Here is a 23,349-nt window from a genome sequence, read left to right on the forward strand (position 1 = left end):
CGGATGACATTAACCGAGACACGATCAGATGAGGAACTGCATCCATGAGAATAGATAGAGGTTCGGACTAGCAATTGTCTTGGGTATGGATGGGTTCGGGACGGGTTTGGGTTTGTTTTATGGAATCTCCTGATGCTGGTGTCCGGTTGGCATTTAGTTCTGCGTGCTTAGTCGATGTTGCTGCTTTTCTCTTGTTGTTTCAGATATTTTAATTATTGCCTTGCTCTTTTGATTCCTCTCTTCACAGTGTCCTTTGCGGGTTTAGGCTGCTCTCTGTCCAATACCATCTTTCTCATGAGGTCGTCCTTCGCGAGCGCTTGTGTGTCTCTGTATGATCGACATTCATGGAACTCTTGTCTCCTCTTAGATCGCACCAACACTTCGCCAGTGTTGCAGTCTCCCCGATTGTAGTGTTACTATCATGCTGACATGAAGGCTGAACTCTACATGGGATTTTTTGCGCGACTGGGTCCTTTCTGCGTCTCAGAACGTAGGAATTCGAGACCACGTTTCCAACGCAGCTACATGACGATGTGGGAGAACTCCAATCAGGTAGAACTACTCTGTATGCTCTGCTCAACAAGGGAGTCCGAACTAGGAGATCTCCTTTTGCCCATCTCCTGTCCAGGTTAATCCAACCCCCCCCCCCCCCCCCCCCCCCAAAAAAAAGAAAAACCTATCGGATTAGTTTCGCCAGGTGCCACGTGGAGAGTTAGGACCACATCCTGGCGGAAAACGCCAGGGTAGCAATGAAAGTGGTTCCTTAGCCTAGAATTTGGTATATTGGGTCTCACAATGTTTCAAAGCTTGCGGCCACGACACTCCCTATCTTCTTCCGTACATTCGGTGTGCCAAGTGTACCAATAAGGGCTCGGTTTACGGCAGTCTCCAACGCACCATCACTCATTTTGGCTACAGTCAACTGGGTTGTCGATTTAGATCTAATGACATCCATGTCACGCCGATCTTGTTTCTTAAAGTTCAGTTCTCAGGTTCTTGATGCTTGATTTCTCGATCATCTACCTGGGTGGTGACCTATGTTGTAGTCAACTAATACTGAAATTCAACCTATGCTTATTTCAGAATAGTCGGTCACTTAAGTGTCCTTTTTAATGTCTTTTAATGTTTTTTTTTTTTTTTAAAAAAACCGTCTTTTTTTAAGGATAAAGGCGGTAAAAAAAAAGTACACTTCACATGAGAGACTTTTCTATATATAACATTTCATTTCAGGTCCGTTATCTATACTTTTTTTTAAAAAAAATCTAATTCTCGAGGATCTAACTCTCTCTATTTTTAATTTACAGAACTGACTAGTTAAACTAGAGTGATTATCTCGCAAAAGAAGTGTAAAAGAAGGATACGACTTGGATTCCAAGAGCCAATTATCCGCGGTTGTACCAATTTGATAAAAAAAAAAAAAAAGTACGGAGTAGATAATTAAACAAAACCGGCGGTGAGCCAGGCGGTCAAGATTAACTATGGAGTTGTGGTGCACTGGCCCGTTGGAGACCGCTGGGCCCTTCTTTTTTAGGGTAAGCTTGAAGAGTGCAACCCGCTTCTTCTGGTTAGCCGGTAAGCCGGTTAGCCTGGCGGGGACGAAGTAGAGAGAAGGCCTTGGGAAAGAATGGTGGGGAAAATGTCCGGACTGGCCTAATCCTACAACCTACATGCTACTGGCAATCTCCATACCCTCGCACAGCGTAGCGCCATGTGCGCAAGATGGAGGAGAGGGACTTTTGAACTGCAAAAATCACCCATGAAGTTGCTGAACACTTTTCTGACTTCTCTGAGTGCAATGATCAACCGCGCGCTGGAAATTTGGTCGGTTGATCCAAGTGCAGATAAGAACGGGATCGCTCGCACTACTTTCTTCAAGGGAAAGCTGTTGGCGATGATGGGAAAGGTGCAAAAGGGTTCGATTGCCTGGAGAGATGTTTGTCACTTGAGGAGATCACCAAGGATAATCGAGATTTGAAGAGCCTAACCATGGAGGACTTTGACGAGATGGTTGTTTTTTGGGCTCGTTGATGGGCCGCTTCTTCTTCTTCTTCTTCTTCTTCTTCTTCTTCTTCTTCTTCTTCTTCTTCTCAATTTTCATAGTAATAAGTAGATCACTAACGTTCCATGAATGCCAAATAGAGTCAAAAGCTATTCCGTAAAACTTTTTGAGATGTCACATCGAGGCCGGACCTCCCTTAATCAAAGTCCTCTCAACTCGGTATACCTTCAGCCCAGTCACCCTCAACCTCTCATCGCTGCCAGTCATCACCGAGATTCAATCTTTCCGGCCTTCTCAGCCAGGACATCCTTGTGCATCGGCTGATACTCAACCGCCACATCTGGATGCGAAACCCCAACAACTCTCATCCTAGGACTTCTAGCCTCTACACTAGTTTTGCTATCTCCGAAGACCAAGCATTTGCTGGGCAGCATGTTCTTTTCTTCAGAGCTTATCCCAGAGCTCAACGACTGCAGCGCGAGTAGATAAATGTCAGGTGCTGGCTTTCCTCGGCCCTCTCGCACCCGTAGATCATCACCCAGAACCTTTCTATCCGATCGGAAGAAGTTCAGCAGTCGTTTCGATGTCTGTGAGGGATGGATGATGACATACGTATTATTAAGCAGCGTACTTATCCTACGCAACAACTCTATAGTAATAAGATCATCTTTACCACAACCAGCTTAATTCCATAACACATTGGTAGCATGTCCTGATTAAGCCAGAGGTCCTCTGGTTAGGCATACCATACGGTCACCGAATTTTCCGGTCGCTAAGCCCCTGGGTTACCAGCGGTGGAAGGGTTCAGATCACCTACAAGATCACCTACGCTTCGCATACAACTTACGCCTCCCTCAGCTCACTACCCCACTAGCCCCAATGCAGGGCACACAGCAGGACGTCCCGCAGGGACCTTCGTCCAACATCACCCTGTCGAGGGCTGAACTGCATGAAATCCTTGATGACGCGCTTACTCGAGCTCGTACACGCGAGGTCGACAACGTTCGAGCAATAGTTGACGAAGTCATCAGGGCGCGTCGTGACGATATCCGCGGGCCACCGGGTCGAGACGGACAGGATGCACCACATAGCACCGCGCACTGGAAGACGGACGAAGGTTACTTCACACCTGACCCTACGTCAGACGTACATGTACGCACTCTTCGGGGAACCACGTACTACACGAATGTTTATGCCTTCATCAACCAGCTAAAGGCATTGATCCCGTTGAAATCTGAGGAAGTGGTCCGAGCGAACCTACCATCGTGCCTGCGGGAGGCAGCAGCTCGATGGTACAGCGCGGAGCTGTCAGACGAAGAGAGGCAGGATTTAAGTGTCCGCTCTCTGCAGTTGGGCTGGTTCGCTACCCTTGAAAGACGGTTCAAGCCGCGCGCCACAGAGGCGATCGTCAAAGTGATGGCACCGTCATCAGTCTACTCCTGGCGGGACGTACGCGCAGGGCGCAGTGTTACAGAATGGGCCCAAAACATGTTGCGAGACACCCAAGCAGCCGAGATAACAGGTACTACAACAGTGCTCCGCCTAGTGTGGACACGTCTTGAACCAGCACTTCAGCGTGACATACGGGAACCCAGCCCAGCTACCACGATCTCGCAGTTCATGGCAGACTTAGATTTGCGTTATGGACAGTGGTATGAGATGTCGCAACGCGCCCGACCGATGCAGCGTCAGACGCAGCCCCAATCAGTTCGTTACCAAGGTCAGCAACGCCAGCCCCAGTATAATCCTCGTAACGCAGGTTACGCCTACGGTCGTGGAGAACAAGCATACCAGCTACCCTTCCGGCCACGGGACACACAAACTGACAATCGCCAGCTTATGTGGAATTCGATTCCCAACGTACAACGTCAATCACAGCAGCGGTTCCCTAGGAACGCTTACCAGCCACCGTCAAATGTTCCTCAAACCCAGGCTCAGCGTACGTCTTACGTACCGCCTCAGCGGCAACAACCACAAGGAGCCTACCAGCCGCGTCAGCAGCAGCCTCAGGGCCAGACCAACCAAGCCGGCCAGCTCTTGCTCTCTGACAAGCCGTGGAATCAAGCCGGTTACTCCAACACAGGCTACGTAGCGCGGCAGCCACGCGCTCGGCCAGCCGCAGCATACCAAGCGGAGCCACAGGAAGTTGCTCCTCCCGACGAGAGCTTGCCAGCGTTTTACGACGGCCAGCACTTCTATGACCCCCACACTGACGCGTATTACGTAGATGAGGAACACAACAGCTATGCGGAGTACCCTGAGGAGGATCCTCAAGCGTACTGGCAGGCCCCTCCTTTTCAGGACAACGAGGACAACGAGGACGACCATGACCAACCATGTTACTCCGTGACAGAGGATCTCACACCTACCACTACCTACCCAAAGCCCGACTGTACAAACGGGCCGGTTAACCTAGTCCATGTGGCCACTATCAGCCGCGGCCAAAATAAGGTGGCGTGCCGATTTATCATGAACAACAATCCGACGGCGTACGCCTTAATCTACCAGACTAAGGCAAAGAAAGACCTAGCATACGCCCGTCTGCAGGACCTCGACGGCTTCCGCGAACGTATCTGTGACACAGCTAACGACTTCCCCTCTACTGCCTTCCCCGATAACAGACCATACGACCAGACCTGGCAAACTGTTCCGGAGCCAAGCTTCGACGGTCAGGCTTTCACCTACGGAAGACCATTCCCAAACCAAGACCCCCCAGCACAGCACGCAGCCAAGCTCAAGCTTATCCCATGGGAAGACATGTACGAGATCCTCGACTCATTCGGCAACCCTACTGCTCGTCAACGACGACGCGCCCGCCGCGAAAAGGAGAGAGAGGAGAATATTACGTCTGATGCACACATCCCTTCTTGGGGACGGGTTGCTATCGCAAAACCCCGCTCTGGACCACTACAAAATACGGACCTCCGTTTTCGAATTAGCCAAATCGATGGCGCCCCCGACCTCGTCGGCCCAGTCATATCTCTGCTGTTAGCTGTCGAGGCACTATGGCAATACGTTGGTACTAGTACAAATCTTACGCGGATTACTTCCCTTGACCACGCTGGACTGATCGATTTCCGCGCCCGCTTCGTTGAAGGGGACCCGCGCGTGGTACGCGCGATGCGGGAAGGGCTCGGAACTTCCCTTAACGCCGTTCGTGATGCCATTGCTTTTGCTGAGGGCCTCATGCTTGTCGACCGATGCTTTGAAACTATGAAGGATGAGACAATTAAGGCGGAAGTGGGGGCAATTGCTACCTTGGTCCGGCCGCCACCACAGACGCCCCTTTCCCCGCACGACCAGCTTGCAATGGACTTTTAGACACACATCCGATGCTACCGAGGGCGGCAGCACGCTTTCAACGGGGGCAGTTGTGAGGGATGGATGATGACATACGTATTATTAAGCAGCGTACTTATCCATACGCAACAACTCTACAGTAATAAGATCATCTTTACCACAACCAGCTTAATTCCATAACAATGTCGGCCCGAAGTTTTCAAATTGTAACCACAAGCCTTGGTACTGGAAGCCAAAGCTACCTCAATCGTGTCCTCAGAAGAAGCACTCCGTGTATGGCTTGGGCTTGACAAAACCTTCTCCTCACTAGGAAGCGGCCTCCAGTCTGGAAAAATGCAGTTGTATGCCTGCACTAGACTCGCGGGCCAACTGCTCGCGGGAGATCGGAAACTTGACCAGTCGTGGAATAAGTCTCCATACATCGAGTTCGTGACACCCCTGAGCTGGGCTTGAAGCGACCGAGTTAAAGGGGGCCTCCCCTGCTTTTCCAGTAATTGGCTTGTCGAGAGACCAACTGTGTCCTCGAAGTTGAGAAAAGCCCGTCCATGTCAAAAATGCAGGCGCACACATGCGGGGAAGCTGGTGGTCTTTGTTAGCTTCGGGTTGTAGTCGTATTCGTCTGTTGATGCTCGATAATGCCTGCAATGGATGTTGTACATAGATTCCTACATGGGAGGTGACTCACTCTGTCTTTAAACGAGCCCCAAGGACAAAACGAAGGCAAAAAGTTGATCCTGTTTAAATGGCACTAACGGTGATATGAGGGATACTAGCTGGGGTAGGATTTGAGGCCGCGGCCATGGGGGGGTGAGAATAGCCCATACATGTGATGCTCTCATCCAAATGGTACTCATTCTCCGGGCTCATGTCAGGGTTATAATGGAACACGGAGATGAAACATAATGTTCTAGAATCAGCAGAAACTTATAACCCCCCCGTCGCTCGATATGGTCCCATTCCAGTGCCCTTCCTCCATTCCTTGCAGTACAAGACCTTCCATGGTCTATTTCTCTGTTTCATCAAGCGGCGTGATTTTCGATTCCCAGGCATCCCCTGACTCCCCAACCGGTCCAAAGAAACGACAATCAACCCTTTTGCCACTGAGCCGCGTCATCCCAGAAAGTTGCCCGTTGTCAGCTAGAGCGTATGAGAACGTCCTCTCGCTTTCTTGAAACTTCAAGAAAGGTCTGCAGGGGTTGCTATCACCTAGCTAGCATTGAGGCTGTTCGAGTAGTAACTGATCTGACTACAGGGAGCAAAGAAAGAGAAGATCGGTTGTTGTTCTATTGTCAAACAGGAAGCTGCCTCTAAAATTAGGAGAGGTTTAGCAAATAAGGCATTAAGCCCAGTGGCTATCTCAACAGTTACCACCCTGGTGGTGCAGATATATCTCACATGTGTGAGCTCCCGATCGATGATTCCAAAAATCCAAACATTAGCCGCCAGCTCTGTTAATCTTCTTTTGACTGCGTCAGAAGTATCAGATGCAATGGCTGGAAGGGAATCCAGATTGGACTTGGATCTAATTCATTGCGTACGTGCGGATTTGCTTGGACATCTCGTGTTAAGATCGAATCACTTTCTCAGGAATGCCATGAACGATGTGAGTGACAGAAGTATGTCTCTGACACCACACATTTCCTGGGAATCCAATCACTTGGAACTCCTCGCTAGATTGCAAGTAGCTACGATGAATCTGGATTTGATTGACAGCGGCAAGTACATTGTTTATTTTATTCTCGATCTCTAGGCTCAATATTGCTTAATCTGCACCGACACATGGCTTGAGACGCTAATCGTCTCTCGATGATCAGAGATGAGAAAATCGAATGCGCGATTCCATGTAATGACTCTACCAGTCGACATTGCCTCCACCGCGAGAAGAACCATCAGAACCTGTGTCCCAACACCCACCTGCACGGGAGTCTACTATAGGTATTGGGAGACTACACCCCCAACCCAACATCAAACGTACGTCACTTACCACTACTTCGAAGATCCGGTGAGTTTCGGCACTCCGAACAACCAATGCTGCTCGGGCTACTGGGATGCTAACCAACGTTGATCGACGGATGATTATTGGCCGCCCTGTAGCGAGGATAATGAGCCTTGCGTTGCTGATGGACACTGCTGTTATAGGAATACCTGCATCAGTAGGCTGTGTAGCCGGAGGTGATCATGACACAGGATCGTGATCTATCAGAATGCCTCCAGCCAATGTACAACATCTTCGGGATCAATCAATGACCGTGTACTGAATTAAGGCCAGACAGTTATTTTTCGGGATGCAGGACCCAGACGAGGGCTTGAATGCCTAACCTATGACTCACCAAGTAATAAAGTCATGGATTTGTCTAGACAATTAGAATGACACAAGTACTCACATCGCCAACATTTTGCTCGGCCCGCTCAGTAAATGCTTCCCTGGCAGTTCGCCACAGCTCCGGCCCAACACTGATCCTTGCAACGTCCAATGCCCGAATCTCCATCACCCCTATGAATCCCTTTCTCAAATCCGTCTTACCATTAACCATACCCTCTAGGGCATCAACCAACTTCTTACCCTCCGCCCTCAAAACACCCCACCCCTACTCGGCCCACCCCAAACAAAAACTGCCGTCGCACCTGCCTCCAGTAACGCTTTTTCTCTCTCCGTCAATAACACGTCGGTCCTATCACCACGAGATCCGGAACCCCGGCTTCCCTCGCCTAAACAGCAACCCACGCCACGGCCTCATCCACTGACCGCAGCACGCCAGTCTCGTCCAAATCTTCGAGATGACAGCTCACGGCGCCTAGCGCGATAACTTGTTTAATAGTATCTGCCAACTCGGAGGGGTATCATTGTGGCCATCTTGCACATCGACGGTCAGTGGATGGGAAGAGGTGGATAGCGCGGAGGGCGGCGATTGCGGCTCTCGCGGTCAGGTTTTGGGCTTTAATCAAGGTGTGAGCATCGACCTGGATCGTTGCGGCAATCGCGTCGGATCCCGTTGCGATCACGGGTGCTGTTTTTGTTAGCGAGGCGATTATGGTGGCTGTTGTGGCATCATCGACGTTCGTTAGAATTAGGGGGTGGCCGGGTTGGTGGAGGGAACGGAAGTGGCACTGTCGCTTTGGGGATGGCACTGTTGGGTGATTATGTATATAGCTATATAGCCTACAGATTGGATCTTCATGGAATCATGTGTGTCATGTGTGGGATTTTGTAGATTCATTCTAAATACTCCATCATACAGTCGACATTGGAAATGGTTCCAAGTCCCCTGTTAGAACCCCAATGACGAAAGAGGATTTTCGGAGCCGACAGTTCTGCAGGCCCAGATCTGCGTAGATCGCAAGACATTGGGAGTTTATAATCTGGTGATTATTTTTCCCCTTGTCTCAGACTAGACAGGTGTAGAATAAGCCGAATGGCGCAAGGGATCCACGGTATTCCCCTCTGCTTATGAAGAAATATTGTCCAGGTTCAGTAGACTAGGGTCATTCCTCTTACCCTTCCCCTCTGCTTACGGGGAACTCGGGAACTTCATCTCATTCAGGTTTGCCACAACTAATTTATGTCGGGATCGACTGGAAGTGACCAGTTCAGCACCCAATATGAGAGGAGGAGAAGGGGGGGCCAAAACTGCAAAGGCACAGAAAGAGTTACAAATGAAACCCCCCCCCCCCCCCCCCCCCCCCTCTCTCTCTCCCCCAAAACACAAGGGCATAATAAAAGATCCAAAGTACACACCCCGGAGCCTGATGGCTTGGTCTCCATTGCTCCATTAGGATGCATGAATGGACCTTCCATGCAGTTGTGAAACTGCAAAATCCAAGAGGAAGTGCGCCAGATGAACTTTACCCTGTGATACCCTGGAGATGTAGACGGAACCTATTGAGATAACATCATACTTGGGATCTCTCTTCCCATGAAAAACCTGCAATGACCTTGGAAAGGTTAAAAATGCTCTGTAATCAAAATAGGAGCCCGACAACATGCGGTACAAGATACAACATACGAGGAATTGGCCCCGTTTCTTGCTAGCCTATCGAAAGGAGTAAGACCGTAGCAAGTCCACTAGCCCGAAGGAGGGCGAAACCTTGAACGGTCACACACCTGAAGGACCTTTTTGTTGGATATCCGTGCCTGGATGCATGTCAAAGGGTACAGCTGTAGCATTCCTTAGGTCTCTCAAGGGTAAAATAGGCCACGGGTGAGTACCCGGGTGAAATTGGAGAAGGAACATGAATTGGAATGTATTCCCTCTTTCGTTTCAGATGCTTGATTTAGAAACATTTTCTTTTAAATTTTTTTTTTTTAAAAAAAACACATCATTCATGAGTAGTAATCCTTTCATCAAACAGTTCCGAACCCTCTACTCTATATATCGAAAACGAAACCCGGCCACACCTCGGTAAACAAGACTGGACTCGGGAAGCCCCGTTGTGGATGGAGTCACCTTTGTCTCCTCACGGTAATTGTATTGTATTTGAATCCGAGCCTAGATTCTGAGCGGTTGTCGGCTGCGCTTAGTATGGGTTTTGTATAGTGTGAGTACATTGGGGGTTGTACAACGTTACAATTATTCTGGTCAGAAGTTGAAAAATGACCAAAAAAAAAAAGAAAAAGGAAGTCAGTTAACAAATAGGACTTGCGGTTAGAACCAAAGCCCTGAAATGACTTTCGGGGATGTGAAGGAATTAAAGCCTCCACGAAAGGAGATAGAGGTGTTTCGAAGAAAATACATAATCGATCCATGGAATATCTATTCAACCTCTCGAAACGATCTTATAACGTTGAAAATACTGATAGGAGGCAATACAATGAAGTGACTATTTTACCCAAAAAAAAATTAATGAAATCCCTCCTCCCCCCCCCCCCCCCCCCCCAAAAAAAACCCCCATCGGGAATCCCCTGTAATTTTACAAGGAAATCGCCGTCAGCTCTCCCCACTCTCCGACTCTCCGACGCTTCGCCTTGCTCTCTCTGCCTCTCTGCCCTTCTGCCCTTCTGCCTTTCTCCTCTTTCTTCTCACCCTGTACCAGTTGCATTTGACATTCTGCATTGCTTTCTCTATCATCCTTTTTTTTTTAACGATCTTATGGCTCATGGTTTTATTTCTCTCGTGCAGTTGGCCGCTTGACCTGCAGCTCTGACGCTGCCATCCGACCCTGCTCACCTCGAATCCCTCTTGCTTCCTACCGACCTTGACCTTTCCTCAACTCCTATAATGTCGACCGACCTCAATATTCCCCCAACCGGGCTGTCTCTCCACCTCGGAGATCAGTCCGGTGATCTTTCGTTCAAGCCAAATCAGATCATGAGGTTGAATCTAGTGCAAAGCACCCTCGATGATCTGATTCAGAGCCTACGAAAGGATCAACCGGCTCGAGTCCGGCTGGGAAAACACCCTTCGCTTCACTACGGGGGCAAATCTCAAACGTTCCATGCGTATCCCGAAACACACCGATCTGAGATCTACCATAGCTCGTCCGATAAAGAGACACTGTATTTCACCGGGGTTTTGAGTCATAGTCTAGAAGTTGAAAAGGCTCAAAATGCTACTGCGGCCACCGATCAGGCGCTGGCAGATTTAGAAGAAAAACTCAATGCTCATGAGAGGGGGAAGGAGTCGAAGAAGACTCACATAATCTCACACCCGGATGAGCTAAAGGCTCTACGAGGCAGCAAGTCAGGCTACAAACGTCCAACCACTAAAGTTGAACTGGAGAAAGATCGCTTTCTCAAGACTGCTGCCAATCGCTCCCTCACTGCAAGTCCGGTCTTGGGTGCTCCCAAGTCTCCCTCTTTCGCAATGACGCCAACATCCGCCCCAACGATGGAGAACAAGGACCGTGTGAGGCTTGAAGCCCTCAAGGTTCCTTTCATTCACCTTCTCGCCGTTCGTGCCGTATCAGCCAAGTTTCTGGCCCGCCAAACCCGCACCACCGTCGAAGATTGCACCGCCCTCGGCGAGAAATTCGGCGTCGTGAACCGAATCAACCCCGAGAAATACAACCTCAAGGACAAGGTCTACAAAGATCTTGATGTGTTTGGGTTCAATTACACCGAGGAGGACCGAAAAGAAGCCATTGAGAATTCAATTTCTGCCTTCGATCGTATGCGCATCTCTCGATCCGACAAACTTTGGCAAACTCTTCTTCCAAAAGCGGAACGAGGCAAGGGAAAGTGCCTTTCACGTTTGAACCTTCGTACCGGCCCACCCCAGAAATCTGCCGCCCCACTCGCCAAAGCCAACGGGGAGGACTCGGGCAAGGACATTGAGACCGACCGCGCCAAGGGGCCCGCGTCTGCTACCAAGACCATTTCGACCGCGCAAAAGGCTCGTGACAAGGACCCGATCAAGCGACCCGCCAAACCCAAGAACACCAACAGTACCCTTACCGGACGGGTGACGAAGAAGACTGGTGGGAAGGCCCCAGTCAAAGTGGACGGCAAGATCAAGTCCGCGGAATTCGTCCACAGTTCGGATGAAGACGATGATACCAATCTGCTCGAGACCGGCCCTGCCGCTCCCGCGCCCAAGCAGCAACCGAAGGATCACAAGCGGACTCCATCCAATTCAAAGCCTCCAGCACCGAAGATCAAGGCACCAGTTAAGCCTCGCACCACGGAGACTACTTCTGTCCCATCTGCTCCTGTTCCCAAGGCTAAACCTGAGGCATTGAAGCCTAAGCTTGAACCCTCCAAAGCACTCGCGAAGGTGACAGCTTCGAAGCGTCCTCCCTCACGACCCTCTACTTCGCCACAGAAGCCGTCACCACTCGGTTCCTCTCCCCCTGCCAATGTTCTCGATGCCACCAGCAGCAACCGTAGCCGAGCTGACATTCAGAGCCAATCATCCGGCTCATCCTCGTCTTCGCCTCTCATCTCCCAGCTGGCTAAACCCAGCAAGGTGGGGCGTGCGGCCCCAGCGGCTGCCCGAGCTACCAAAACTACTTCCCAGACCAACGGTATCACGAAGAATGTCTCCACTACCGCCAACCCACTGAAGCGCAAAGCCGAATCCGAGCAATCGTCCATGCCCCAGGCAGGACGTCCGACTGGAAACTTGGAAGCCAAGCGGCGCCGAGCGGTCAGCTCCTCTAGCGGCGGCAGCACCGGCAGTGCATCTCCATCGATGAGCTACGAGATTCTGAGACAGCAGCTGCGGGAGAAGTCTCAGAAATTCAAGAACTTTTACGCCAAGTACCGCAACTTGTATGACTCCCTTGCAGCACTCTCCAACCCGCCCCAAGTGGACCTTGAAAAGCTGCAAAAGCAGCACTTTCATCTGCAGCGCATGAAGAAAGAAATCTGGGAGGAAGACCGGCAGCTTCGTGATGGCCTTCATTCGTAATTTAATTTCGTTAATTCTCTTTAATCCCATCTGCAAGGTGACCATGTCTCACTCGAAAGAGTGCTAACCGAATCGACAGCCCCGGAGTTTATGTTTTTCTTTTTTTTGGTCATATTGTTCATCTTTCCCATAGCAATCCATGTTCTTATTCTTATGACCCCAATTTTATAAGGCTTCCATGTTTTCAGACTGGCCCTTTGCAGTCGGATAGTCAGCCTACCAATGAACACAAACAAATAGTCAAGAGCCACGCTGACCGCTGAGACCACGGAAAACTCACAAATCAACGAATCTTCAATGACTCAGTCTCATTTCCTTTGTAGTCGAAAGGCCATGGAGCCATTTCCCGGATGATCTTCACTTTTACCCCAGATCGACCAAAACTCCATCATCAATCTGCTAGTCCCACTGGGGTATGGTGGACCTGGTGGCATTGAGCGGTGTAGCACGTGGCCCTGTCACATGATCCGTGAGTCAGTCACACACGTGACTGTGCTTGTAGACGTCATTTGGCCGCTCGAGGAACTATTCTTAATTAGGTTTAGCCCCGAGACCATTCGAACTTGCTGGCTCGGAGCATCGAACATAGCAATTGTTATCACCGACGGCCACTTCTTTCTTCTATGCTGTCGAGTGCCAGCAAAGAATCATCAAAAAGCAGAATCAAGCGCCTCCTCTAAGCTCGTTTGACAATGACTCCCCCGGCTCGAGGACGGGGGACTAGCCAACGCAGCCCAACCGTCTTGGTGGGATTGACTTGACAAATCAAGCGTAGGAACCAAGCCCAATTAACACACATCGTTTTTATAGGTCACAGATTCCAGAGATCAACAACAGCCTCAAATACCGCGTCGGCGCCGCTCTCCTGCAACCAGATTCATCACCGTCGACAACGTCCTCCAGTACGCGTCCGACGTTCCTTCAATGCAGCAGCGCGGCCCACCACCAATCTCCCGGTCGCGCCGTCTTGCTTCCGCAGCAGGAGGCTTAATTACAAGTGCAGGCAGTAGCAGTTCAAGCGCAGTAGCAGGATCGGGCGGCACGATGAGCCGCCTTGCCGCACAACCGCGACTCCCTCCACGAACAACGAAAGTCAGCGAGAAGCTGGTTCTTCTGCCTGACACTGGCGAGCTGGAGGATGGCGAAACCGAGGAAGATGACGATGATTCCGATGGTGCGGACCTCGTGGACGAGGAGCTTGTCGCACGTCTAGCCAAAGAAAAAAATGTCGACCCGGAAAGGATCAGACACCAGTTACTTGTGTCGAAGCGACTTGGAGGCGATTTCGGCGTCGATAATGACCTTTCCCCCTTGCTGGCCGAAGAAGAAGTCTCGAAGAAACGTCGTGTTGCACCTGAACGCGCGAAGAGTTATGCGGAGCGGTTGCCGAAGGCGCGGCGGACGGAGAAGCTTGCGCGTGTTACGGCGTACTGTACAGCTCAAGCGTATAAGATGGGGTCGCTTGCTACCTTTGTTAAGGAGCAGCATGGTGGGCGGACGAAGCTTTATGATGATTGTCTCTACACCGCGTATCATCTCCCTCTTTTGCCGGGCCATGAGGGGTATCGTCTGCGAAGTAGCCCCGTGTTGAAATACCCGGGTGGCAAGTCGCTGTTGGATGAAGAGATTGAACGGAATGAACTTCGTGATTATCATGATGAATATATGCTTGAGACGGAGGAGCATTCCGTTGGTGGACACAACCGTCCAGAGGATGAGCACCATTATGAAGGCTCGCCGCGACAGCCTGAGGGTCATGATCCCCAGGAGGAAAATCGCGAAGAATTCCTGAATCGAATTTCCGAGGAAGTTCATGGTCATCTCCCCGATGACCATGGCCATGAGCACGCCGCCAGCTCCGGCGAAAGTGTCGATGGGTTGCACCATATCCCGCCACTCCCGCAACCAGACAGCAATGAGGGAACTCGGCAATCTTCGCCTGAACCTGCACTCCGTCGCCGAAGACACAGCACGGACGACAGCCACGCTTTGATTCGAGACCGTCCCTCCCCACCGGTCCCCACACCCTCCTCGTCCTCAACACAGCAAGCCCCAGCTCGGACGTTATACAATGTCGCTGAAATGTTCGTTTTCAGTTACGGTGTCGTCGTCTTTTGGAACTTTACCGAGCGACAGGAGAAAGACCTTCTGGCAGATCTGGCATTTGCTACATCATCTGCAACTGGCATCCCTACTCCTCTGGCGACAATGCCTCTTGACGAGGAAGACTTTGAAACAGAAGAGTTCCATTTCGAGTATTCGACCGAGATCTCGCGCCCGCGAGTCTATAACGACATGATCACTCTTCGCAGTGGCGACCACATGATCAAGCTCGCTATTAGCCATGGTATTTCACAGAGCACTAAACTTTGCTTCTTCGAGGAAGTTATGGCCCGACAGATGGCGGACGCCAAAGACGTTCCCAGACGTCTTGCTGTTACGGGTCAACTGGGCATGAAACGTGAAGAGGTCTTCCGGATTTTAGGTAGATTGTTTAAGAGTCGTGTTGAGGTCAACCTCTGTAAGTTCCCAATCCTTTATATGTCCTCTTCCACGTTTTACTGTGGAGAAGAGATTTAATTCCATGCTAATGTTTTCCACCAGCATCCAACATGCTCGATGTGCCGAACTTCTTCTGGGAGAGCGAACCAACCCTTTACCCGCTCTACATCGCCGTGCGCGAGTATCTGGAGATCAAGCCACGAATTCAGGTTCTCAATGAGAGATGTCGGGTATTCCTCGATCTCGCAGAGATCTTATCCGACTCGATTGCCGACAGCCGCACTTCCCGTAGGTCTTGACCTTCTTTTCCCTCCCTGGTCTCCTAACTGACCGCATTCTAGACCAAACCTGGATCATCATTGTCCTCATCATCATTTCAATCATCGTTACAATCTCCGAAGTTTTCCTCCGCTTCGGCCTTCTCCATGCAAGCCAGGGCTCCGCTGGTACACCTGCCAGCATCTTAGCTCGTGTCATGGGTCGATCTGTTACCCCTTCTCCACCCCCCGAGTGGTACCCATACTCTGGCGCTGATGCGCCACCGGGCTGCATCTGTCCCTCTCTTGGTCCTGCCGGCGCCGGCTCGGGTATGGGCGTCAGCGGAATGATGGGATACTGATTCATTTGAGTTTCTAACAGCTGGATACCATGGCGCAATTGGTGTTGTGGCAGGGGTCACTGAACACATTTTCACTTCGGTTGCATCTTCAAAACTAACAGATTCTTTAAACATGTCAACTCTTCAAAATTGGTCCTCTTCCTGCCTACCCCCGTTCTTATTCTTAAAACACTCCTCCAACTGTCGAAAAACGTAGTCGGTGACGATGGCTCCCTTATGCCAGGCACGTGGTGTTATATGCCCTTTCAGCGCTTGCTTTGGGTCCTGAATCCTATCTATTGAACTTGCCACAGACGTGGTGAAAAATCCCAGGAATTCAAAAAAAAACCCCCTCCTTTCAACCAAAGCCGACGTCACCCCTTGCCCAGGCGTAACCTCGGTGGGTGGACGCGGAATAGGCGACTAGCCATAAGACGGAGAAAAAGAAAAACTTTTGAGACGATATCTAAGGAGAAATTTTCAAAAAGAACGCTGGAATATTATCTCACATACAACGTCCCTGATATCATCTTAAGCTAGATTAAGCGGGGGTTAAAGGTATTCGCAGTGCTGGAACGGTCCAATGAATCTGAACCTCTTCAAAACAAACCATCTCTACATGATAGTATAGGCTACCTCATCACCGGTTGAACACCAATTTACTCGCTCTAAGGTTTGGTTGCACGTCTATTATTGAGCGAGGCTCTGAACATGCGGAGATAGTCCCTTAGCAACTGGTTCCTGATTCCTAAAGGACCAGCTGGTTGGCTTCAACTTTCCTAGGCCCTATTTCTAGAGAAGTAGTGAAGATAGAGTTATACGACGTGAGACACTCGCTTAATTTCTATCGTACTCTAATGTCCTATAGATTAATAATGAAAAGGGGGTGTTGGTGAACATTGAGAAGACCCAAATTGAGACCACCGATAGAAAACTGACATACCAAGTCTACTAAGGCTAGACATTGCTATAGCTTAGATAGCTAAAGGGGGCTTTAATATCCTACATTATGACCTAGAGAATTAGCACTTAGCCGTTGCACATCATGAATGCAATCCCTGTACCGACCATCGACCCTGAGAGGTGTGAAGTTGGCCGAGAGAACAAACTAACCGTTGTCGGACGCATTTGAAGACCAAAGTTTCGTTATTACTGGGAAGGATGGGATGGGGGAAGGTTAGGGAGTCGACGAGAGCAGAATGGACTACCGTAAGTTTACACAGTGCACTTGGATGCTGGGATAAGAAAAGGAAAAAAAAAAAAGTAGAAAATCAATCCAAAATCCCCGTTAAGACGGACAGAGCCGAACGATGCTAAATATGAAACAGAGACATTAGATATCAGTACATAAGGGCCGGGATTTCAAAGAGAACGCAGGCCCGGTTGCTCTCCCCAACATTCGTTTTATCGTATTTCTTTCAAAATTTCCTTTTTGAGGCGATTTTAAATTTAGCCGGTCACCTTGAAGATGGACTCGGCGAGTCTCTCAACGTTGCTGGAGGTGATACCAGCGACGGAGATACGACCGTCCTTAGTAGCGTAGACAGAGTGCTAGAAACGTTGTTAGGAGTCAAACTAGAGAAGAGGTGTGAATGTAAATCTTACCTCCTTGGCAAGGGAGTCCATCTGCTCGGGCTTCAGGCCAGTGTAGGCGAACATGCCGATCTGGATATTTAAGTCAGTCACATGGATCAAAGAGAATTAAGATGTGAGATCTCACCTGGCTGGTGATGTGGGACCAGTCGTGCTTGCTGCCGAGCTTCTCAAGGTTGGTGCGGAGAAGCGAGCGCATCTCGATGATGCGGCTAGCCATGCCCTCGACCTCACCGAGCCACTGCTTGTTAAGGACAGGGTCGTTCATGATGGTGGAGGCGATGCGAGCACCGTGAACGGGAGGGTTAGAGTAGAAGGGGCGAATGAGAATCTTGACCTGCGAATCGACACGCTTCTTCTCCTCTGCGTTCTCGCAAACGAGGGAGAAAGCACCAACACGCTCGCCGTACAGACCCATGTTCTTGGCGAAACTCTGGCAAAGAGCGATGTTGTGACCCTCCTTGACGAAGTGGCGGGGAGCAAAGGCATCCCGGTCGGCGTTACCACTGGCAAAGCCCTGGTAGGCCATGTCGAAGAATGCGAAGTGGCCCTTCTGCTTCATGACATCGCTAATCTGGCGCCACTGGGCCTGCGTAGGGTCGACACCGGTGGGGTTGTGCGCGCAAGCGTGGAGGAGAATGATGCTGCCCTCGGGGGCGGCCTTAATATCGGCGATCAAACCCTCGAAGTCCAGGCCAATGGTGTCCTTGTTGTAGTAGCTGTACTGGGCGACCTCGAGACCGGAGTCGGAGAAAACAGCCTTGTGGTTAGCCCAGCTGGGGTTGGGGAGGTAGATCTTCTTCGCGCCAGGGTAGAACCGCTTGAGGAAAGCACCGCCAATGCGCAGGGCACCGGTACCGGAGATGGTCTGGGTGATGACGAGGCGGTTGTCCTTGATGGCAGAGGAGTCGGCGCCGTAGGCGAGCTCAGCGGCGGCGGTGGTGAAGGCGGGAATACCGGTGATGCCAGCGTACTCCTTGTCCAAGCGCGATGCGACGACCTTGTCCTCGGCGGCGCGGACAGAGGGCAGGACATAAGGCTTACCCGTGTCGTCACCTAAAACCACGCGACGGCTCGTCAGCAATCCGAAGTTCTATTCATTGCGCAACAAGGTGATTTTTTGGGGCGAGGCTTACGGTAGGCACCCACGCCCAGGTTGATCTTCTCTTTGAAGGAGTCGGCCTTGAAAGCTTCGGTAATGCCGAGAATGGCGTCCTATTAACCGAGCTACGTTAGAATTGGCCTTTCAAACCACCATTACGGTGACTGCAAGCTCAATGCTTACAGGAGGACCCTGGGGAACATTGGCCCAGGCCGAGGCGTGTCTAGCTCCGATCAAGATGGTGCGCATGTTAGCCTCGCGGGAGGCAGCCGACCGGCTGGCAACTCTGAGAGTGGAAAGCATAATGACAGAGACGAAGAAAAATGAAAAGGACAAGACCGAGATCTTCTGTATGTGGGATTGGAAGAGAAGAGGGAAGAACCGGAGCAGGAGAGAAAGAATATAAAGGATCGGTCAAGTAGTTCCGATGCCTGACTCATGTGATACTTGTACCGGGTACCTGCCAGTTGGTATGCAGCTCCGCCTGAACCCATGTACCAAGTACAACCAACCCTGGCGAGATGTACGAATGGGATTGGCTGCATCCCCCGGATAAATTGCAGGGATCAACGGTTGTCTTCACGGGTATTTAGTTATTTGAATCTGGTGAATTGTGGTCGACATTTCGGCTGCTACTTCATACGTTGAATTTCAAGGAATGTCGAGTGAAACACTAGAATATTCCAAAATGCCAACATCCGATGTATACAACTTTCAACTTGCCAACATCAGCCCATCTCCAAAATGTGTCTCCGCAAGTCGAATCTCCGGTGAACTGATCGAGGCTGGCAAACTCTCCAACTCCACATTGTTTCCCCTCACATAGTTGGAGTAATCCTCCCATTTCCCCGTATCTGAGATGACACCTTGGATTCTTACACCCCCGCAGGAGCAACTCGGTTAAATATGTCCATCCCTTGAAAATGCACAAAATTTTTTTTCTCTTAATGTTGTAATAGTAAATACATGTCTTGTCCCCCACGAGAGATGAAGAGACGCTGTCTGATCAAGGCCGAAGGGAAAAACTACGGAGCATCGGAAGGGCTTTTGGCACAGACTTTGGATATCGTAAAATTGGTATTTGGCTAGCGAAAAAAAGATCAGCCCAGGCGAACACCAGCTTGGCGATTCTTGCGCGCAGCAGTGCCGACAGCAGCGTTCATGCCGGTGTTCTGGCTGCTGTCTAGTGTGCTCATGGATTCGCGCTTCTTTTCTTCATCGATCTTTTTCAAACGCTTCTCGGTCTTCATCTTTCCACTGCCTTTGCCGTGGAACTGATGACTGAGTTGCTTGAAGGCTTCTTTTTGGTTCATGTGGCGACCGAATTCATCCACATACCGCAGCTGGACGTCGGGCTTGTATTCGCGGTTGAACACGTCGGCCATATGACGCGCTTCCTGCTGGTCGCGCTGCTTGTTCTCCCAGCGCGCGTGTTCCTCGCGCTCACGGGCTGACATGCGCTCAAGCTTGCCGGAGGCACGGTCTCGCTCACGCTGCTGGCGGGCGCGTCGCTCAATTTCGGACTCGCGGTTCGCCTTGTCAGCCAAGAAACGCTGGCGATCGCGCATGAGCGCGTTTTGACTCGTGCTATTGTTGTCTTTAACCAGACCGCGCGATTTCAACATTGATAGAGTTGCAGCAAGACCATGATCCAAAGTAGATTCCTCTTCTAGACCTGTACCAGTGAGTTGTTGTGGCTGGGCCGCAGATGCTTCATCGCGCTTGATGCGCGCGGCAAGCTCCTCTTCGTCTTCAATATCGCCATAACGGTCCATGTCAATTTCCACGCCCTCCTCTTCAGGCTCTGCGCTGGGACTTTCAGGTTCCTTGGCCGCGGATCTGGCGTGTTTTTCTTCCTGCTCGAGGAGTGTAGGCTTGTGTAGATTTGAAACAAACTCCGATGTCTCGTCAATAACAAGGCCAGGTTCCTCGCCTTCGTTGTCAGAGTTTTCAATGTCCATTGGGGTCTGAGTCTCCTCTTCTCGAAGCTGCTTGGCAAGCTCTTCGGGGCTGATCTTCTTACGCTTCTTGAAGGCTGCGCGTCGTTGCAATGCAAGAGAGGCTTGAAGGTCGTCATCATCCACGAAAGAAACATCTTCATTTATGGGCTTGCGGGGAGCAGGAACTGGGACTCCACCATTTGAATCAATATCCATGGCCGAGGATGCTTGCGCATCGGTCGAATCTGCAGCCGGAGCAATCTCGTCGTCGTCCATGAAAGTCCTCTTTCTTGTAGCTTTGGCCTTCTTCTTCTTGGGCTTCTTAATTTTGACCTCGCTGATGTCCATGTAATCAGAGGACGGCACTTCCGGCTCAAAGTCGAGGCTGATAATGTTCTTCCGCAGCTGGTTTGATACTTCCTGTCGCTTTGCTTCGCGTTCTTCGGTCGAGCCTTGGGCATCGAGTGTAAATCTCTTCCGCTTTTTGCCCTCGATCTCCTCGTCGTATTGAGAAAGAATACCCTGATTCTCTGCCGTAGGATCGTAGACGGGCTTTTTCTTCTTGAGCTCCAGCTTCTCTTCAGTTCTTTCCTTCTCGACCAACTCTAGATTTTGGAGCTCATCGTCCTCTTCCTCGTCATCCACCGCGGCGTCCTTTAACGTCAGAATGTGATCTTCACCGCTATCAAAAGCACCTGCAGCATGTCCGACCTTGATGCCAGCAAGATCCGCTGCAGTGTATTCGGCTTCTGCAAGGCGCTCCCGTTCTGCGAGTTCCTCGGCCAGTCTCCGGGCGCGTTCCTTCTCAATCTTCTTTTGGCGTTTTTTGGATTGTGATAGCCAGCCCTTAGTATCGAGCTCATCGCCATTCCCCTCGCCTAGTGTAGATCCCTGTAGTTGAATATTCCTTTGGGCGATGTCACGCGCCCGCTTGATGGCGGCATTCTTTTCGTCACGTTTCCGTTTCGCTTCCGCGGTTTCCTGAACCTTCTTCCAGTTTTCGTAGCTTTCCGCTTGTCGTGACTCGAGGGTGCTGGCTGGTTCGTCTTCTTCACCGGACTCGCTGTCGTCGTCTTCTCTGAACTCTGGGCCGGCGCCGGGAACTGGGAGTGGCTTGAGGCCAAGAGCCACTCGGATCTTATTATTTTGCTCGATAGAGAGAGCGTCCGCCATTTTAACAGTATATGGAGGAGAAGGGGAAGAGATGGAAAGGCAAATGGCCTTGAGCGCATCGCCGTCTGGCTTGCTGATTACCGCAAACGAGTCACGTGATGTGACCGACTGGCACTCTACCTATTTAAGACTAGTGTCATAAATTCTAAGCGGCCCCACTTGGAACATAAATAAGAGCCTTCCCTCTTCTTCCTTTCTCTTTTTCTTCTTCTCCAAAACCGGATCTGTGTCCAGATTTCCTGTCCATAGACTCCAGTCTGACTGGTTTCTTTGTGACGGTTGAGAGCTGGGCATTTCGACGAGCTTGGAGCCATCATTTTTGTGGATGGCCTTTACGGTTTCCGGTCGACAGATCTCAGATTAATTGTTCGCGCCTTGTGACGCGGGTCTTGAGCTCCCACTGGTGAGCTCGGCTTGATAGCTTGGTGCCGGACGGCGTCATATTTCATATCTCTTTGCCGATTGGCCGTTGGCCGCTGAGGTTAGGGAATAACCATGACTTGCCAACATCTCCTAATAGAACTCGTATTTTGTAAACCCCAGATTGAGGAAAGTCATCAGTTCTGCAGGATTAGAATGTCTGAGACGTGCTACATGCCTCTGAGCTTTTTGGTTTACAGCCGTGTTACATTCTTGGCGCGACGGGTTTCGTAAAGTTGGAAACATAATCGTCGAGGTCGTGATGATCATTGCCTAGCCAGATGCGCAAGAAGCACATGCATAATGTGTATAATTTACAACAGCTTCAAATGTCCCGTCACGCCGTCAACCACGCTCTTGGGTCCCAAGACTCCCAACACGGTCTTGCTGCCACTTGCGATTTGAGTGCGCCCAGCATCCTGGATAACGCGCGTGCAAAGCCCAAGGCTAATAGCCTGAGCCTGCATGACCAGCAGCTCATCCTCGGACTTGACCTGCAATGCAATCTTGGCCTGGCCACCGCGCTCCCATTTCTTGAGGATAGGCGAGTTGGGCGCGTATTCGAGGAAGTATTTGTAGCAGGCGAGGGTAGCGTGGCCGCATTGCGCGGCAATTTTTCCTAAAGGAAAAATCTTGTTAGCGCTTGCAACACGAGTGCGAGGAATGATTGAAACGTTGCGCATGAAGCTCATACCTTTGGTCATGCCCAGGTCCATGCGGACGACCAGCACCAGCTTCACCTCCTCGTTGTTGTCCTTGAAGCTCGAGAGTTCTTCGCCATTGCCCTCATCTTCCTCGTCGGTCTCTTCTTCTTCTTCGGAGTCTGATTCGTCCTCGGAGGAGGAGTGGCTATGGACCTTCACATCGTAGCTGTTCGGCCACCCTTCTTTTTCTTTGAAGAGGTTAATCGAGGAGCCTTGGCCGATAAAATACCCGGTCACGCCTGCAATAATGGCTGTTGCAATCACGTAGGCAGCCGTTGTGGGAGGTATGCGGTCTAATGGTACCGGAGCAGCCATTTTCGGTTGTGTTGGTTGGTAGTTGGAGATCTGAGCCTTGCGGAATAAAATTTTGAGGGAAACTCGACCGCCCGGGATGTCTTCTCGTTTTGTTCTGCGCTCGCCTTTTGCTTTTTCCTAACTTGATCAATGTCAGACACGACATATTCTGAAAAAAGAACTGCTTCTTCAGATTTAATGCATTTGACTACTGACAGCCTTATTACTTATCTGGACCAGTTTTGGCTTTGTCACTCAGTTTGCAGCATGTCAATCTTTCCCGCAAAGACCTGAGTTGATCAGCTATAGTGTTCCAACGCTAAGACGACATAGAGCGACCAAGTTATAACTCATTTAGCAAATCTAACATATGACGCC

The 23,349-nt window shown here is 50.5% G+C and overlaps 6 protein-coding genes across 6 annotated transcripts; 3 read left to right on the forward strand and 3 right to left on the reverse strand.

Annotated features, from left to right (window-relative positions):
* Positions 1-2,878: 2,878 nt before the first annotated feature.
* On the forward strand, positions 2,879-5,320 carry Pdw03_6814 (reverse transcriptase; the record flags this gene model as incomplete). Its single annotated transcript, XM_066101461.1, has 1 exon — positions 2,879-5,320. The coding sequence occupies one exon, from the start codon at positions 2,879-2,881 to the stop codon at positions 5,318-5,320; it is 2,442 nt and encodes an 813-aa protein (XP_065956544.1).
* A 5,195-nt stretch (positions 5,321-10,515) lies between these two features.
* Positions 10,516-12,645, forward strand: Pdw03_6815 (RNA polymerase II elongation factor ell1; the record flags this gene model as incomplete). The annotated part of the gene is made up of 1 exon (XM_014681158.1): positions 10,516-12,645. One exon carries the CDS (start codon positions 10,516-10,518, stop codon positions 12,643-12,645), a length of 2,130 nt encoding a protein of 709 aa, XP_014536644.1.
* Positions 12,646-13,337: 692 nt separating this feature from the next.
* Pdw03_6816 (YagE family protein) lies at positions 13,338-15,766 on the forward strand (the record flags this gene model as incomplete). Its single annotated transcript, XM_014681157.1, has 4 exons — positions 13,338-13,391; positions 13,456-15,166; positions 15,250-15,435; positions 15,489-15,766. 4 exons carry the CDS (start codon positions 13,338-13,340, stop codon positions 15,764-15,766), a joined length of 2,229 nt encoding a protein of 742 aa, XP_014536643.1.
* A 1,428-nt stretch (positions 15,767-17,194) lies between these two features.
* On the reverse strand, positions 17,195-18,743 carry Pdw03_6817 (Aspartate aminotransferase; the record flags this gene model as incomplete). Its single annotated transcript, XM_014681156.1, has 5 exons — positions 17,195-17,296; positions 17,351-17,410; positions 17,466-18,394; positions 18,475-18,553; positions 18,624-18,743. 5 exons carry the CDS (start codon positions 18,741-18,743, stop codon positions 17,195-17,197), a joined length of 1,290 nt encoding a protein of 429 aa, XP_014536642.1.
* A 797-nt stretch (positions 18,744-19,540) lies between these two features.
* Positions 19,541-21,553, reverse strand: Pdw03_6818 (SART-1 protein; the record flags this gene model as incomplete). Its single annotated transcript, XM_014681155.1, has 1 exon — positions 19,541-21,553. The coding sequence occupies one exon, from the start codon at positions 21,551-21,553 to the stop codon at positions 19,541-19,543; it is 2,013 nt and encodes a 670-aa protein (XP_014536641.1).
* A 734-nt stretch (positions 21,554-22,287) lies between these two features.
* Positions 22,288-22,992, reverse strand: Pdw03_6819 (putative peptidyl-tRNA hydrolase; the record flags this gene model as incomplete). Its single annotated transcript, XM_014681154.1, has 2 exons — positions 22,288-22,592; positions 22,668-22,992. 2 exons carry the CDS (start codon positions 22,990-22,992, stop codon positions 22,288-22,290), a joined length of 630 nt encoding a protein of 209 aa, XP_014536640.1.
* Positions 22,993-23,349: the final 357 nt, after the last annotated feature.

Source organism: Penicillium digitatum, chromosome 2, assembly GCF_016767815.1.
Source record: "Penicillium digitatum chromosome 2, complete sequence".
NCBI lineage: Eukaryota > Fungi > Ascomycota > Eurotiomycetes > Eurotiales > Aspergillaceae > Penicillium > Penicillium digitatum.